The sequence below is a fragment of the Salmo salar genome, chromosome 08, assembly GCF_965601325.2.
Source record: "Salmo salar chromosome 08, fSalSal1, whole genome shotgun sequence".
NCBI lineage: Eukaryota > Metazoa > Chordata > Actinopteri > Salmoniformes > Salmonidae > Salmo > Salmo salar.
In genome coordinates this window covers 17,395,309-17,410,459 of record NC_138298.1, presented here as the reverse complement: position 1 = coordinate 17,410,459, position 15,151 = coordinate 17,395,309, and the positions used below count along the sequence as shown (strand labels likewise).

The window sequence follows — 15,151 nt, the reverse complement described above, 5'->3', positions numbered from 1 at the left end:
GGACTGCTATGAGTACCATGCAAACATGTTAGTTAATTTTATACTATGCAAATGTATTAGTTAATTTAATTTGCCGTAATTTCCAGACTATTAAGCGCACCTGAATATAAGCAGCACCCACTGAATTAAAAAATATATATTATTTTGAACATAAATAAGCTGCACATGTCTATAAGCCGCAGGTGCCTACCGGTACATTGAAACAAATTAACTTTACACAGGCTTTAACGAAACACGGCTTGTAACAAAAATAAATAGGCTTTAACAAAACACGGCTTGTAACAAAAATAAATAGGCTTAACGAAGCACGGCTTGTAACAAAAATAAATAGGCTTTAACTAAAATAAATGGGCTTTAACGAAACACGGCTTGTAACAAAAAATACAAAATTAGCAGTAAACAGTAGCCTACCAAGAAAGTAATTGGTCACCATCTTCCTTCTCCTGTGCACTGAAACCATCTCCTTCGGTGTCGGAGTTGAATAGCTTCAGAATTGCTTCATCCGATATTGGATCGTTTTCATTGTCGCTCTCGTCACTTTCATCCGGAGGCAAATCCCCCGCTGAGCCCTCTTCAACACGCAGGAGTCCAGCCTTTCGAAACCCGTTGATGATAGTGGATTTTTTGACAATGCTCCACGCTGTCTGGACCCACTGGCAGACTTGACCATAAGTTGCTCTTCGCATGCGGCCCGTTTTAGTGAAGGATTTCTCCCCACTTGTCATCTAAGCCTCCCGCTGAACACGGAGCGCCACCTTAAATGCACGATTTACACTGATGTCGAGTGGCTGCAAATACTTTGTTGTGCCCCCAGGAATCAGGGTGATAAAATGACTACCGTAATCAGAATGATGGGAAGTTTGAGAGCGCTCGATTTAATCTAAACAGTAAACAAAAATAGTTGTTTGACCTTAACCCGTTTGGCAATTTCATTGCTCTAATGAAAGCTTCATGCTGCCAAAAAACTGAGCACGTCACAGAATGTGTTTTTATTTTTTATTTTTTTTTAAATTTGAAAGCGGGAAAAATCCATATATTAGCCGCGTCATTGTTTAAGCCTCGACGTTCAAAACCTGGGAAAAAAGTTGCAGCTTATAGTCCGGAAATTACGGTACATGACGCTCATTAAAATGGTTTGATAATTCAAAAGGCACAGTCCCACACTTAAGACAAAATTCATCAAGACCTTGGGCTATATCCGAATAGAGTATCAAAATAGAAGTACTGATCAAAGATCAGGTCCCCGCCTGTCTACATAGTCTTATTCATTATGATCTAAAAAGCAAAACTGATCCTAGATCAGCACTTGTACTCTGAGAGGCTTTGTGGATGCGGAGGGTAGTGCGCAAGGCCCAGTACATCACTACGGCCAAGCTTCCTGCCATCTAAGACCTCTATACCAGGCAGTATCAGAGGAAGGCCCTAAAAGTTGCCAAAGACTCCAGCCACCCTAGTCATAGACTGTTCTCTCTGCTACCATACGGCAAGCCGTACTGGTGCGCCAAGTACAGGTCCAAAAGGCTTAACAGCTTCTACCCCCAAGCCATAAGACTCCTTAACAGCTAACCGAACTATTTGCATTGACCCCCCCATTTTTACGCTGCTGCTACTCTGTGTTTATTATCTATGCAGTCACTTTACCTCTACCTACATGTACATATTACCTCAATTACCGCTACTAACCAGTGCCCCCACGTATCGACTCTGTACCGTTACCCCCTGTATATAGCCTTGTTACTGTTATTTTATTGTTGCTCTTTAATTATGTTATTTTTCAATTTTCTTATTTTTATTTATTGTTTACTTAAGTTTATTTAGTAAATACTTTAACTTATTTTTTCTTAAAACGGCATTGTTGGTTAAGGGCTTGTAAGTAAGCATTTCACTGTTGTATTCTGCGCATGTGACAAATAAAATTTGATCTAATACCATTCAGACAGTAGTTCAGTGGGCTCACCTCAGTGAAACTGTGTGTGGTCCTGTGCTGCTCAGCTGGTTCCTCTGTGGATTCAGGAGGTGGTGTAGTCTGGTTGTCCTCCATGATTATGGTCCCCTCAGGGTTCCCCAGGCCCTCCTCCTCCTTCACCAGCAGCACCTCTGGACCGTCCTCCTCCTGGAAGAGAGCCATGATACAGATTACACAGACATACACTCCCTTAGGTACACACACACACACACACACACACACACACACACACACACACACACACACACACACACACACACACACACACGATGGATGGGCCATACTTGTGAATATTAGAAACAGTTTAAATTCAAACAAATGCTCTGTCACAATGTGCATCAGCTAATTAAAATCGCCAATTTACTTGCAAGTGATAGAACGCACTCATAGATAAACACACATTCAACATGGAGTGTTTATCCATCCCCACTATGTTTGAGTCCTATACTGTAGTTACAGAATGACTTCATTGTTGTTAAACCCATCATGGTGGACATAAATATGATGTGGGTAAAAATAAGTCAGCTATGATAAGTCAAAAGTCATCAAACCTGACTAAACTATTTAAGTGTACAGTAGGTGTTTCAGACCCCTTGCAAATGTATTAAAAATAAAAAACTGAAATCACATTTACATAAGTAATCAGACCCTTTAGTCAGTACTTTGTTGAAGCACCTTTGGCAGCGATTACAGCCTCAAGTATTCTTGGCTATGATGCTACAAACATTTGGGGAGTTTCTCCCATTCTTTTCATCAGATCCTCTCAAGCTCTGTCAGGTTGGCTGGGGAGCGTCGCTGCACAGCTATTTTCAGGTCTCTCCAGAGATGTTCGATCGAGTTCAAGTCTGGGCCACTCAAGGACATTCAGAGACTCGTGCCGAAGCCACTCCTGCGTTGTCTTGGCTGTGTGCTTAGGGTCGTTGTCCTGTTGGAAGGTGAACCGTCGCCCCAGTCTGAGGTCCTGAGCGCTCTGGAGCAGGTTTTCATCAAGGATCTTTCTGTAATTTGCTCCGTTCATCTTTCCCTTGATCCTGACTAGTCTCCCAGTCCCTGCCGCTGAAAAACATCCCCACAGCATGATGCTGCCACTACCATGCTTCACCGTAGGGATGGTACCAGGTTTCCTCCAGACGTGACGCTTGGCATTCAGGCCAAAGAGTTTAAATCTTGGTTTCATCTGACCAGAGAATCTGGTTTCTCATGGTTTGAGAGTCCTTTAGGTGCTTTTTGGCAAACTCCAAGTGGGTTGTGATGTGCCTTTTACTGAGGAGCGGCTTCCGTCTGGCCACTCTACCATAAAGGCCTGAATGGTGGAGTGTTACAGAGGTGGTTGTCCTTCTGGAAGGTTCTCCCATCTCCACAGAGGAATTCTAGAGCTCTGTCAGAGTAGCCATCAGGTTCTTGGTCACTTTCCTGACCAAGGCACTTCTCCACTTATTGCTCAGTTTAGTCAGACGGCCAGCTCTAGGAAGAGTCTTGGTGGTTCCCAACTTCTTCCATTTAAGAATGATGGAGGCCACTGTGTTCTTGGGGACCTTCAATGCTGCAGACATTTTTTGGTACCCTTCCCTAGATCTGTGCCTCGACACAATCCTGTTTCTGAGCTCTACGGACAATTCCTTTGACATCATGGCTTGATTTTTGCTCTGACATGCACTGTCAACTGTGGGACCTTATATAGACAGGTGTGTGCCTTTCCAAATCATGTCCAATAAATTGAATTTACCAGAGGTGGACTCCAATCAAGTTGTAGAAACATCTCAAGGATGACCAAATGGAAACAGGATGCACGGGAGCTCAATTTCAAGTCTCATAGCAAAGGGTCTGAATACATACGTAAACAAGGCATTAATGTTTTTCTATTTTTAATACATTGGCAAAAATGTCTAAAAACCTGTGTTCGCTTTGTCATTGTGGGCTATTGTGTGTTGATTGAAGAATAAACATTTTTTTTAGAATAAAGCTGCACACCCCCATCCACAGGGCTTTAGTGGAGCGGGTCGAGAGAGTCTCAATCTTGGTGTTCACACCACTAAGGAATTAACATGGTGCACACACACACCAAAACAGGCGTGAAGAGGGCACAACACCATTTCCCCCTCAGGAGGCTGAAAAGATTTGGAATGGGCCCTCAGATCCTCAAAAAGTTATACAGCTGCACCATTGAGAGCATCTTGACTGGCTGCATCACTGCTTGGTATGGCAACTGCTTGGCATCCAAACGCAAGGCGCTACAGAGGGTAGTGCGTACGGCCCATCACGTCGCTGGACCCGAGCTCTCTGCCATCCTGGACCTCTATACCAGGTGGTGTCAGAGGAAGGCCCTAAAACTTGTCAAAGGCTCCAGCCACCCAGGACTGTTCTCTCTGCTACCGCACGGCAACTGGTACTGATGCACCAAGTATGAAACCAACAGAACCCTGAACAGCTTCTACCCCCAAGCAATAAGACTGCTGTTACCTTGTACCCCTGCACATTGAATCGGTACTGGTACCCCATGTATATAGCAAAGTTATCGCTACTCATTGTGAATTTATTCCTCATGTTATTATCTTTCGATTATTTGTACATTTTTCTTTCTGCATGGGAAGGGCCTATAAGTAAGCATTTCACTGTTAGTCTACATCTTTTATTTACGAAGCATATTTAAATGTGACAAATAACATTTGATTTGTAGCTATATTTAGTAGGCCTTACGTGTAATGGTTATAAAGCGCTGTTGGGTGTATGCAGAATAGGGTGAGATCAGATGTGATGTGTACTAAAGAACAGTGGTGTAAAGTACTTAAGAAAACATAATTTCCGAATGCACTGTATATTGTGAACATCTCCCCTCTCCTGGACTTCCTGACGGGCAGTGCCCAGGTGGTGAGGGTAGGCACATCCGCCACGCTGACCCTCATCACGGGGCCCCTCAAGGGTGTGTGCTTAGTTCCCTCCTATACTCCCTGTTCACCCACGACAGCGCGGGCGTTTTTTTGCTTATCTGCACTTTACCATTTATATTTAACATCTTTTACTTTAATTCCACAACATTCCTAAAGAAAATAATGTACTTTTAACTCCATACATTTTCCCTGACACCCAAAAGTACTCGTTACATATTGAATGCTTAGCAGGACAGGAAAATTGCCAAATTCCCACATTGATCAAGAGAACGTCCCTGGTCATCCCTACTGCCTCTGCTCTGGTGGACGCACTAAATACGTGCTTTGTTTGTAAATTACTTTTGATACACAAGTGTATTTAAAACAAAATACTTTCACTCAAGTAGTATTTTAGTGGGTGACTTTCACTTGAGCCATTTTCTAGGAAGGCATCTTTACTTTTACTCAAGTATGACATTTGGGTACTTTTTCCACCACTGCTAAAGAGAGCCTCATTGAAAGTCTTAGAATGAAAAGTCCCATTTTGTGTTCATTAAAAATAAACATTTTGAATAGACCATATGAAAACCCACACACCGAACAAAAATATAAATGCAACTTGTAAAGTGTTGGTCCCAGGTTTCATGAGCTGAAATAAAAGATCCCCGTAATGTTTCATATGCACAAAAAGCTTATTTGTCTCATATTTTGTGCACAAATTTGTTTACATCCCCGTTAGTGAGCATTTCTCCTTTGCCAAGATAATCCATCCACCTGACAGGTGTGGCATATCAAGAATCTGATTAAACAGAATGATCATTACAAAGGTACACCTTGTGCTGGGGACAATAAAAGGTCACTAAAATGTGCCGTTTTGTCACAACACAATGCCACAGATGTCTACATTTTTGAGGGAGAGTGCGATTGGCATGCTGACTGCAGGAATGTCAACAAGAGCTGTTGCCAGATAATTTAATGTTCATTTCTCTACCATAAGCCACCTCCAACATTATTTTAGAGAATTTAGCACTACGTCCAACCGGCCTCACAACAGCAGACCATGTGTAAACATTGCCAGCCCAGGACCTCTGCATCTGGCTTCTTCACATGCGGGATAGTCTGAGAACAGCCACCTGGAAAGCTGATGAAACTGATTTGTGTTTCTGTCTGTAATAAAGCCCTTTTGTGGGGAAAAACAAATTCTGATTACCTGCACCTGGCTCCCCAGTGGGTGGGCCTATGTCCTCTAAGGCCAATCCATGGCTGCGCCCCTGCCTAGTCATGTGAAATCCATAGACTAATTTATTTATTTAAAATTGACAGATTTCCTTATATGAACTGTAACTCAGTAAAATCTTGGAAATTGTTGCCTTTATATTTTTGTTCAGTGTAAGTAGTTGAATGGAAGAAAAGAAATAGGCATTTGTGAACAACATATAGCCTACACGATATGTAACGAACTTTTTAGGCTTAAATATATCACACAATAGCTGGATGCAATATTCTTCAACACTGAAATCTGTTACTCTCCTTATTCCAAAGGCATCTGTGGATCTTTCCTGCTGACAACACTGAACATTAATCTGTCTTTAATGCAGGGGTTGATCTCAATGTTAGAAGCTATCGAGTGGAATGGTTACTTTCTATGTTATAGAGTGGAATGGTTTTTCTGCTGGTGTATCCTGAGGTAGCTCCTATCTGAGAACTTCTTTCCGCAGTACGTACAGGCAAATGGCCTTTCTCCCATATGGACATTCAGGTGCATCTTCAGATGGTGCTGGTGGGAGAACCTCTTCTCACACTGGGGGCAGCTGTAGGGTTTCTCCCCTGTGTGGACCCTCTGGTGCCTCTTCAGATTGCAGGCCTGGGCAAACCGCATGTGACACTGGGTACAGCTGAAGGGTTTCACTCCTGTGTGGACCCTCTGGTGGATCTCCACCTTCTGGGGGCAGCTGAAGCCTTTGTTACAGAACATGCAGAGGAACCGCTTCTCTTTACCGCCTGTTGTTGCTCCCTCTCCCTGAGCCTTGGCCCTTTGGTCCTTCGAGTTCAATACCTGATCGAAAAGGACGCTGCTGTCTGAATCGGATGGTGCCATCGACGTGGACACTGGGTCGCGATCCCTGAGTGCGTGTAAAGGTGAGTGGGTGGTGACATTTAGATTTGTCTCTAAGCTTTCCCTATAGTCTAAAAAGTCACTGGTGTTGCCCTGCGAGTGTCCTTCTCCTAAGTGAGTCTGGTCTGCATTACATGTCAGAAGAGTGTCGCCCTCCACTTTCACAGTCACCTCATCTACAACCAGACCATCCCCTTTCTTACCTAGGAACCCTTCAGAGTTGACACTACTACTGTACTGGTTCCAGTCCACTCCAATTGGATTAGTCTGTGTATCTAAGCCCACAGGCACGTCACCAGGTATCATCTCTGTCTCTGTAGCGTATGAACAGGATGGATCATTGCCAGTCTGTAACGTGTCACCTGAGTCCTGATGGGACAGAACCGTCCTCGGGCTTGGGTTACCATAAAGTAAATACTCTGAGCAGGGAGCAGGAGGACAGCCCAGTTGCCCCAGCCCCATTAAAGTCTCTGTATCTGTCTCTGACTTGAGGACGGCGTTCAGCGTTCCACTGACCTCCGTGATTCTGCGTCGGGTCCTGGGCAGCTCTGGGGCAGTGGTGGGGTCCTCCGTGGCTACAGGGGGGGCCACTCCAGTCTGGATGTCTCTGCTGTGTCGTGGGTCCTCCTCTCCTTCAGACCTCTCCAGCTTGACCCCAGGACTTGCATCTTCAGGCTAACACAAGAAAAAAGGAGGTAATTACCGATACATGAGTAGAACTGGATAACAATGCCGTAGGGAAGTCTCACAAGCTCACCTATGGCAGATAAATGAGGATGTACATGTAAGCAAGTGAATAGCTGAGGGAAGCCTTACGAAATAAACTGGCCACATTTGACATACAGTGATTTTGATGTAATCAGGGTCTAAAATTAACACCCACCAATTGCGTGTAGATTTTGACATTGGCGGGTAAGAATGTCTAATTCACCTGCTACGTTGGTGGGTGGTCACACTCAGGGCTCTACAGTGCAAGCATTTCATAAAAATAGTCAAGTAAAGTATGGCACAAGTGCAAGTTGTGATTTAAAGCTAAATAAATGCTGCAGTAGCTGTTTTGAAAGTATTTCTGCAGTTTTGTTTCATATCTGGTAATGCACAAAAAAAATCTGAATTCAAACGTTATAGCTACCCCACCTTGCAAAGCAACACTGCCTGTCTGGGGTGCTGTGGGCGAAGTGCTGAAGGATTCGTTTTTAGAAGCAATGCGCTCAGCCTTAAATGTTGGTCTAATTTACTCAAAAGTCTACTAAAATGAGACTTTGTCCTTGTGTTTGTCTATTTACATTGTTTTGTTCACAAGCTAGGTTGCTTTCAATGTTTGAGTTTGCTTCCACTGCTAGCAAAAAGAGACGACATGGTAGGTCTCTACTAGTGAGATAGTAACAGGGACACTTGCCTGTGACAAAGGTAACCTTAAAGGGGCAACTAAACATTTTTGCCTCTACTATGCATGCTCATCTGTTTTTTTTTTTTTTTTTAAGGCGGCGGCAAAAATATTTTGGCTGGTAAATTCAATTTTTTTTTTTTTAGATCTGAGTGGCTGTTAGATTAAAGCTTTTATTATTATTTTTTTTATCTACCTGCCACAATGCCTGGTATACAAAAAAAGTATGTTTTAGGCCCTGGATGTAACACTATTACACTAACCTCTATCACGATAACGTGCTGGGTTGAGGTTCCACTCCCATCGTCAACAGTGATTGGTTGGTCATCTCTCCATGTATTGTGTCCTGCTGGCTTCACAAAGCTTCTGTGGCCTCCAGTGAGATGTCCTTCACCTGAGAGAGTGATTGGGGGAAAAGAGGTGCAATAATGGTCAGCTATTGGTTAGCTATTGTAAATGCTCAACGCTATATTATACACTGAATGTACAAAACATTAAGAACACCTTTCTAATACTGAGTTGCACCCCCTTTTGCCCTCAGAACAGCCTCAATTCAAGGGGTCGAAAGCATTCCACAGGGATGCTGGTCCATGTTGACTCCAATGCTTCCCACAATTGTGTCAAGTTGGCTAGATGTCCTTTGGCCATTCGTGCACGGTGTCAATAGACTCAATTATTAATTAGATAATAATTCAATATCTTAATTTAAGATTATACTAAATGAAGCGAACTCAGATTTGTACAATAGTCCCATACACTACCGTTCAAAAGTTTGGGGTCACTTAGAAATGTCCTTGTTTTTGAAAGAAAAATAAATAAATTGTCCATTGAAATACAATGTAGACATAGTCATTTACAACATTAACAATCGTAGCTGGAAACAGCATACTTTTAATGGAATATCTACATAGGCGTAGAGGCCCATTATCAGCAACCATCACTCCTGTGTTCCAATGGCACGTTGTGTTAGCTAATCCAAGTTTACAATTTTAAAAAGGCTAATTGATCATTAGAAAACCCTTTTGCAATGATGTTAGCACAGCTGAAAAGTGTTGTTCTGACTAAAGAAGCAATAAAACTGGCCTTCTTTAGACTAGTTGAGTATCTGGAGCATCAGCATTTGTGGATTCGATTACAGGACTCAAAATGGCCAGAAACAAAGAACTTTCTTCTGAAACTCGTCAGTCCATTCTTGTTCTGGGAAATGAAGGCTATTCCATGCGAGAAATTGCCAAGAAACTTAACCTGTTATGGCTAGGGGGCAGTATTTTCACGTCTGGATAAAAAATGTACCTGATTTAATCTGGTTACTACTCCTGCCCAGTAACTAGAATATGCATATAATTATTGGCTTTGGATAGAAAACACCCTAAAGTTTCTAAAACTGTTTGAATGGTGTCTGTGAGTATAACAGAACTCATATGGCAGGCAAAAACCTGAGAAGATTTCATGCAGGAAGTGGCCTGTCTGACAAGGTGTCGTTCTTCTTGTCTCTGTTTATTGAAGAGTGAGGATCTTAGCTGTCCCGTGACACTTCCTACGGCTGCCATAGGCTCTCAGAAGGCGGCAAAATGCTGAATCGTGGCTTTGCAGGCTCTGGCTGAAAAAAAGTAGCGCGTTTGGGTAGTGGCTGGTTACAGTACTGTGAGACTCAGGCTCGTGCCTGCGTCGACCGAAAGCTTTGTTTTCTTTCCTCTGTTTAGCTAAATGGACATTCCCGGTCGGAATATTATCGCTTTTTTTACGAGAAAAATGGCATAAAAATGGATTTTAAACAGCGGTTGACATGCTTCGAAGTACGGTAATGGAATATTTAGATTTTTTTGTCACGAATTGCGCCATGCGCACGACCCTGATTTACCATTTCGGATAGTGTCTGGGACGCACGAACAAAACGCCGCTATTCGGATATAACGATGGATTATTTTGGACCAAACCAACATTTGTTATTGAAGTAGCAGTCCTGGGAGTGCATTCTGACGAAGACAACAAAAGGTAATCAAACTTTTATAATAGTAAATCTGATATTGGTGAGTGCTAAATAGCTAGCCCGTGATGGCTGGGCTATGTACTTAGAATATTGCAAAATGTGCTTTCACCAAAAAGCTTTTTTAAAATCGGACATATCGAGTGCATAGAGGAGTTCTGTATCTATAATTCTTAAAATAATTGTTATGCTTTTTGTGAACGTTTATCGTGAGTAATTTAGTAAATTGTTAGCAAATTCCCCGGAAGTTTGCGGGGGGTATGCTAGTTCTGAACGTCACATGCTAATGTAAAAAGCTGTTTTTTGATATAAATATGAACTTGATTGAACAAAACATGCATGTATTGCATAACATAATGTCCTAGGTGTGTCATCTGATGAAGATCATCAAAAGGTTAGTGCTGCATTTAGCTGTCTTCTGGGTTTTTGTGACATTATATGCTAGCTTGAAAAATGGGTGTCTGATTATTTCTGGCTTGGTACTCTGCTGACATAATCTAATGTTTTGCTTTCGCTGTAAAGCCTTTTTGAAATCGGACAGTGTGGTTAGATAAAGGAGAATCTTGTCTTTAAAATGCTGTGAAATAGTCATATGTTTGAAAATTTGAAGTTTTTGTATTTTTGAGGAATTTGTAATTCGCGCCACGCCTATCATTGGATATTGGAGCAGGTGTTCCGCCAGCGGAACGTCTAGATGTAAGGTTAAGATCTCGTACAACGCTGTGTACTACTCCCTTCACAGAACCACGGTGCACAACTGAGCAAGACGACAAGTACATTAGAGTGTCTAGTTTGAGACAGACGTTTCACAAGTCCTCAAATTGCACCTTCATTACGTCAACAGTGAAGAGGCAACCCCGGGTTGGCTTGATATTAAAAGACCAATATGGGATACATGATTTTAGGTCATTCAGAATGCGTCACGGTTTCTCATTTTTCACACATGGACGCCTTTCCTTCAATGGGCGGGCCGTTTGGAAATGTTTGGGCAAAATGTAAGTATACCCACTTCTCCAAGCACCACTACACAACTGGAGATACTATTTATAGATCGAGTGATTATGTTCCATGCATCATTGTTTTCAATTAGTAAATAATATAGTGTCTTTGTGCAAGATTCTGTAGCAAGCTAAGTAATCAAGATAATTATTGCATACCATCTCAAAATTGACCAAGACCAAATTCTGGTTAACACATCCAAATTCATGTTTAAAGGGGACCCCACCACCCACAAAATGTACCTCTTGCCATTCCTCTGAATCGTTCGAGGATCTTGGGACGACTGGCGAGGACGCGCTCTCGCATTGTCTTCTCTGCGCGCTCCCGTGCCACCTTCAGTTCGATTAGCTGAAGTTTCCTCCGCAATGTCGTGTTTTCTTTCTGGCTTTGAGTTATTTCCAAACGAAACACTGCATAGTCGTCGTCTACGAGTTTACAGATCTCTGCCACGGCTGCATTCGCTAGCACCTCCATGATGGAGGCTATTTGAGTGTGAAAAACCATGGCCATTGTTAGCAGCTAAATTAGCGTTACTTACTAGATAACGTTAACATCTATCATCCAAGTCCTGTCGCCAACGCGAATGAAATATTATCTGGGGTAAGTGTTTAGTGCTGTGCAGTTAAATTCGTCATATTTTGAATTCCATGGTTGTTAAAATGTCTAAATGACAAAAACACAAACGTGAAAATTGTTCTTGACCATGTTTACTTCCGTTTACTTAGTCTTTGGAATTTGGTTAGCGTATCGTATCCAAATTGTAGGTGCATACACCGCCACCTACAGTCCTGGAGTGTCAGGCCAATCATAGCCTACCTACATAAAATGATCGTACTTAGTCCTTGTCCTCTAAGAAAGTTACATATGGCCGTAGACACCTACACTCATTAAAAACCCATTACCCCATTCCACTACTTTTACCCTATTGTCTCCTGCACCATACCAACGGACTGGGAGGACAGGACACCACCCCTCATCACACCCAGTAAAACTCTTATGAAGTCAAATCTTATACCCAAATACATCTCTGCAGCTGCCACCACATCCATTTTCTGTGATTTACTTTCCATTTCTGTGGTACAGTTGATAACCATCGCTAAGAAGCCAACCTTACTGAAGCATAACTCACTCGTTACCCTATCCCTCTGTACTGGTACAACTCGATTACCCACTGGGATCCTCTTCCACTTTTTTCACTGCCTCAGCATACTACACCCTCTGCATTAGTCTGATTCTGGCCACTTCAATTTGCCTATTTTGCACCAGACACATCCAAACCCCAGCAAGATGGGCACCCCTACAGTTAACACACAACTACACAATCCACTGTCCCATGCCCTCCTGCACACTTCCCACAACTTGGAATCTCCCTCCAACACACTGCTGCATCTAAAACAATGCAGTGGATTTGGCACATGAAACAATGCAGTGGATTTGGCACAAAAGCTCTAACAGGATAACTGATATATCCTAACATGACTGCCGGGTAGAGACTGACTCAAAACTCAAAAAAGGACTGACAGTGACTCCTCTTTCACCACCCTCCCCACCGGGTCTATGACGCACCAAATGGCGGGCGTCACAAACACCCGGAATCTAAAACTTCAATTGCTCCAGCGCCACACTTAACGCTACCCCAGAAAATCACTCCTTTCTATGATGCCCTCTTCCTAAGAGCAAAGCAAGAAACTGATCTTGACCCAAGTTGCGTGACACGGAGTGCCTGCTCCCTCTGGTCAGAAGAAACACAAACAAATATCACAAGTTCACTACAGGTTACCTTCACTGATTCAACTGCACCCAACTCCTTTTACACTGAAGAGAAAGGATCTTATGGGTTGGCCTCATTGCTCAAAGGGTGTGGCTAAAATAAAAAGTTATGCACGCTGTTCTTTGAAATACAGTACTGTTTATTACATTACACATTAAATGTCCCGTTATGTTCGTCACTACTTACCACAGTCAAAATCATAAACCCTGCCTATTTTTACAATTTCTGTTCTTAAAATCAGATTTAAACCTATTAACCTTAACCACACTACTAACCTTAAGCATAACCCAGGAATATAAATAAATATGTGAATGGTGCGTATAGACAGTATATGAATAGAACAGGCTTGTAGAACAGTAAATACGGTGCATTCGGAAAGTATTCAGACTCCTTCCCTTTTTCCACAATTTGTTACGTTACAGCCTTATTCTAAAATGGATTTAATGATCCCCCCCCCCCCCCTCTTTAATCTACACACAATACCGCATAATGACAAAGTGAAAACAGGTTTAGACAAACAGAAATACCTTATTTACAGTTGAAGTCAGTAGTTTACATACACCTTAGCCAAATGCATTTAAACTCAGTTTTTCACAATTCCTGACATTTAATCCTAGTAAAAATTCCCTAATTGACATCATTTGACCCAATTGGAGGTGTACCTGTGGATGTATTACAAGGTCTACCATCAAACTAGGTGCCTCTTTGCTTGACATCATGGGAAAATCAAAAGAAATCAGCTTAGACCTCAGAAGAGAAAAAAATTGTAGACCTCCAAGTCTGGTTCAGCCTGAAGCTACCACATTCATCTGTACAAACAATAGTACGCAAGTATAAACACCATGGGACCACACAGCCGTCATATCGCTCAGGAAGGAGACACGTTCTGTCTCCTAGAGATGAATGTACTTTGATTTGCACATTTCGCACCAATCTCAGAACAGCAACAAAGGACCTTGTGAAGATGCTGGAGGAAACGGGTGCAAAATAATCTATATCCACAGTAAAATGAGTCCTATATCGGCAGAACCTGAAAGGCTGCTCACCAAGGAAGAAGCCACTGCTCCAGAACTGCCATAAAAAAGCCAGACTACGGTTTGCAACTGCACATGGGGACAAAGATCGTACTTTTTGGAGAAATGTCCTCTGGTTTGATGAAACAAAAATAGAACTGTTTGGCCATAATGACCATCTTTATGTTTGGAGGAGAAAGGGGGACGCTTGCAAGCCGAAAAACACCATCCCAACCGTGAAGCACGGGGGTGGCAGCATCATGTTGTGGGGGTGCTTTGCTGCAGGAGGGACTGGTGCACTTCACAAAATAGATGGCGTCATGAGGCTGGAAAATTATGTGAATATATTGAAGCAACATCTCATGAAATCAGTCAGGAAGTTAAAGCTTGGTCGCAAATGGGTCTTCCAAATGGACAATGTCCCCAAGCATACTTCCAAAGTTGTGGCAAAACGGCTTAAGGACAACAAAATCAAGGTATTGGAGTGGCAATCAAAGCCTTGACCTCAATCCCATACAAAATTTCTGGGCAGAACTGAAAGCGTGTGCGAGCAAAGAGGCCTACAAACCTGACTCAGTTACACCAGCTCTGTCAGGAGGAATGGGACAAAATCCATCCAACTTATTGTGGGAAGCTTGATGAAGGCTACCCGAAACGTTTGACCCAAGTTCAACAATTTAAAAGCAATGCTACCAAATACTAATTGAGTGTATAAACTTCTGACCCACTGGGAATGTGACGAAAGAAATAAAAGCTGAAATAAATAATTCTCTCTACTATTATTCTGACATTTCACATTCTTAAAATAAAGTGGTGATCCTAACTGACCTAAGACAGGGATTTTTTATGAGGATTAAATGTCAGGAATTGTGAAACTGAGTTGAAATGTATTTGGCTAAGGTGTATGTAAACTTCTGACTTCAACTGTATACTAACAGCCCTATGAAACCCTTTTTAAAGACAAGATAACACAATACAAAATAAACCAGGGCAATTTATATGCAAATGGTATTATGGCAGCCATATTGGATTTTGGACACCATAT

At 42.3% G+C, this 15,151-nt stretch overlaps 2 protein-coding genes across 2 annotated transcripts in view; both read right to left on the bottom strand.

Annotated features, from left to right (window-relative positions):
• LOC106610118 (uncharacterized) overlaps positions 1 to 12,051 on the bottom strand; it is a 29,227-nt gene extending 17,176 nt beyond the window's left edge. The window contains exons 1-4 of the mRNA XM_014209289.3: positions 11,565 to 12,051; positions 8,600 to 8,730; positions 7,466 to 7,624; positions 1,958 to 2,113 (exon numbers count right to left, since the gene is read on the bottom strand). Coding sequence (XP_014064764.3) covers positions 1,958 to 2,113; positions 7,466 to 7,624; positions 8,600 to 8,730; positions 11,565 to 11,832 — 714 coding nt within the window. The 5' untranslated portion in view covers positions 11,833 to 12,051. The remainder of the gene's footprint in view (positions 1 to 1,957; positions 2,114 to 7,465; positions 7,625 to 8,599; positions 8,731 to 11,564) is intronic.
• On the bottom strand, positions 4,580 to 7,456 carry LOC145881526 (uncharacterized). The gene has a single exon (XM_082978407.1). The coding sequence runs from the start codon at positions 7,409 to 7,411 to the stop codon at positions 6,482 to 6,484; it is 930 nt and encodes a 309-aa protein (XP_082834533.1). The 5' UTR covers positions 7,412 to 7,456; the 3' UTR covers positions 4,580 to 6,481.
• Positions 12,052 to 15,151: the final 3,100 nt, after the last annotated feature.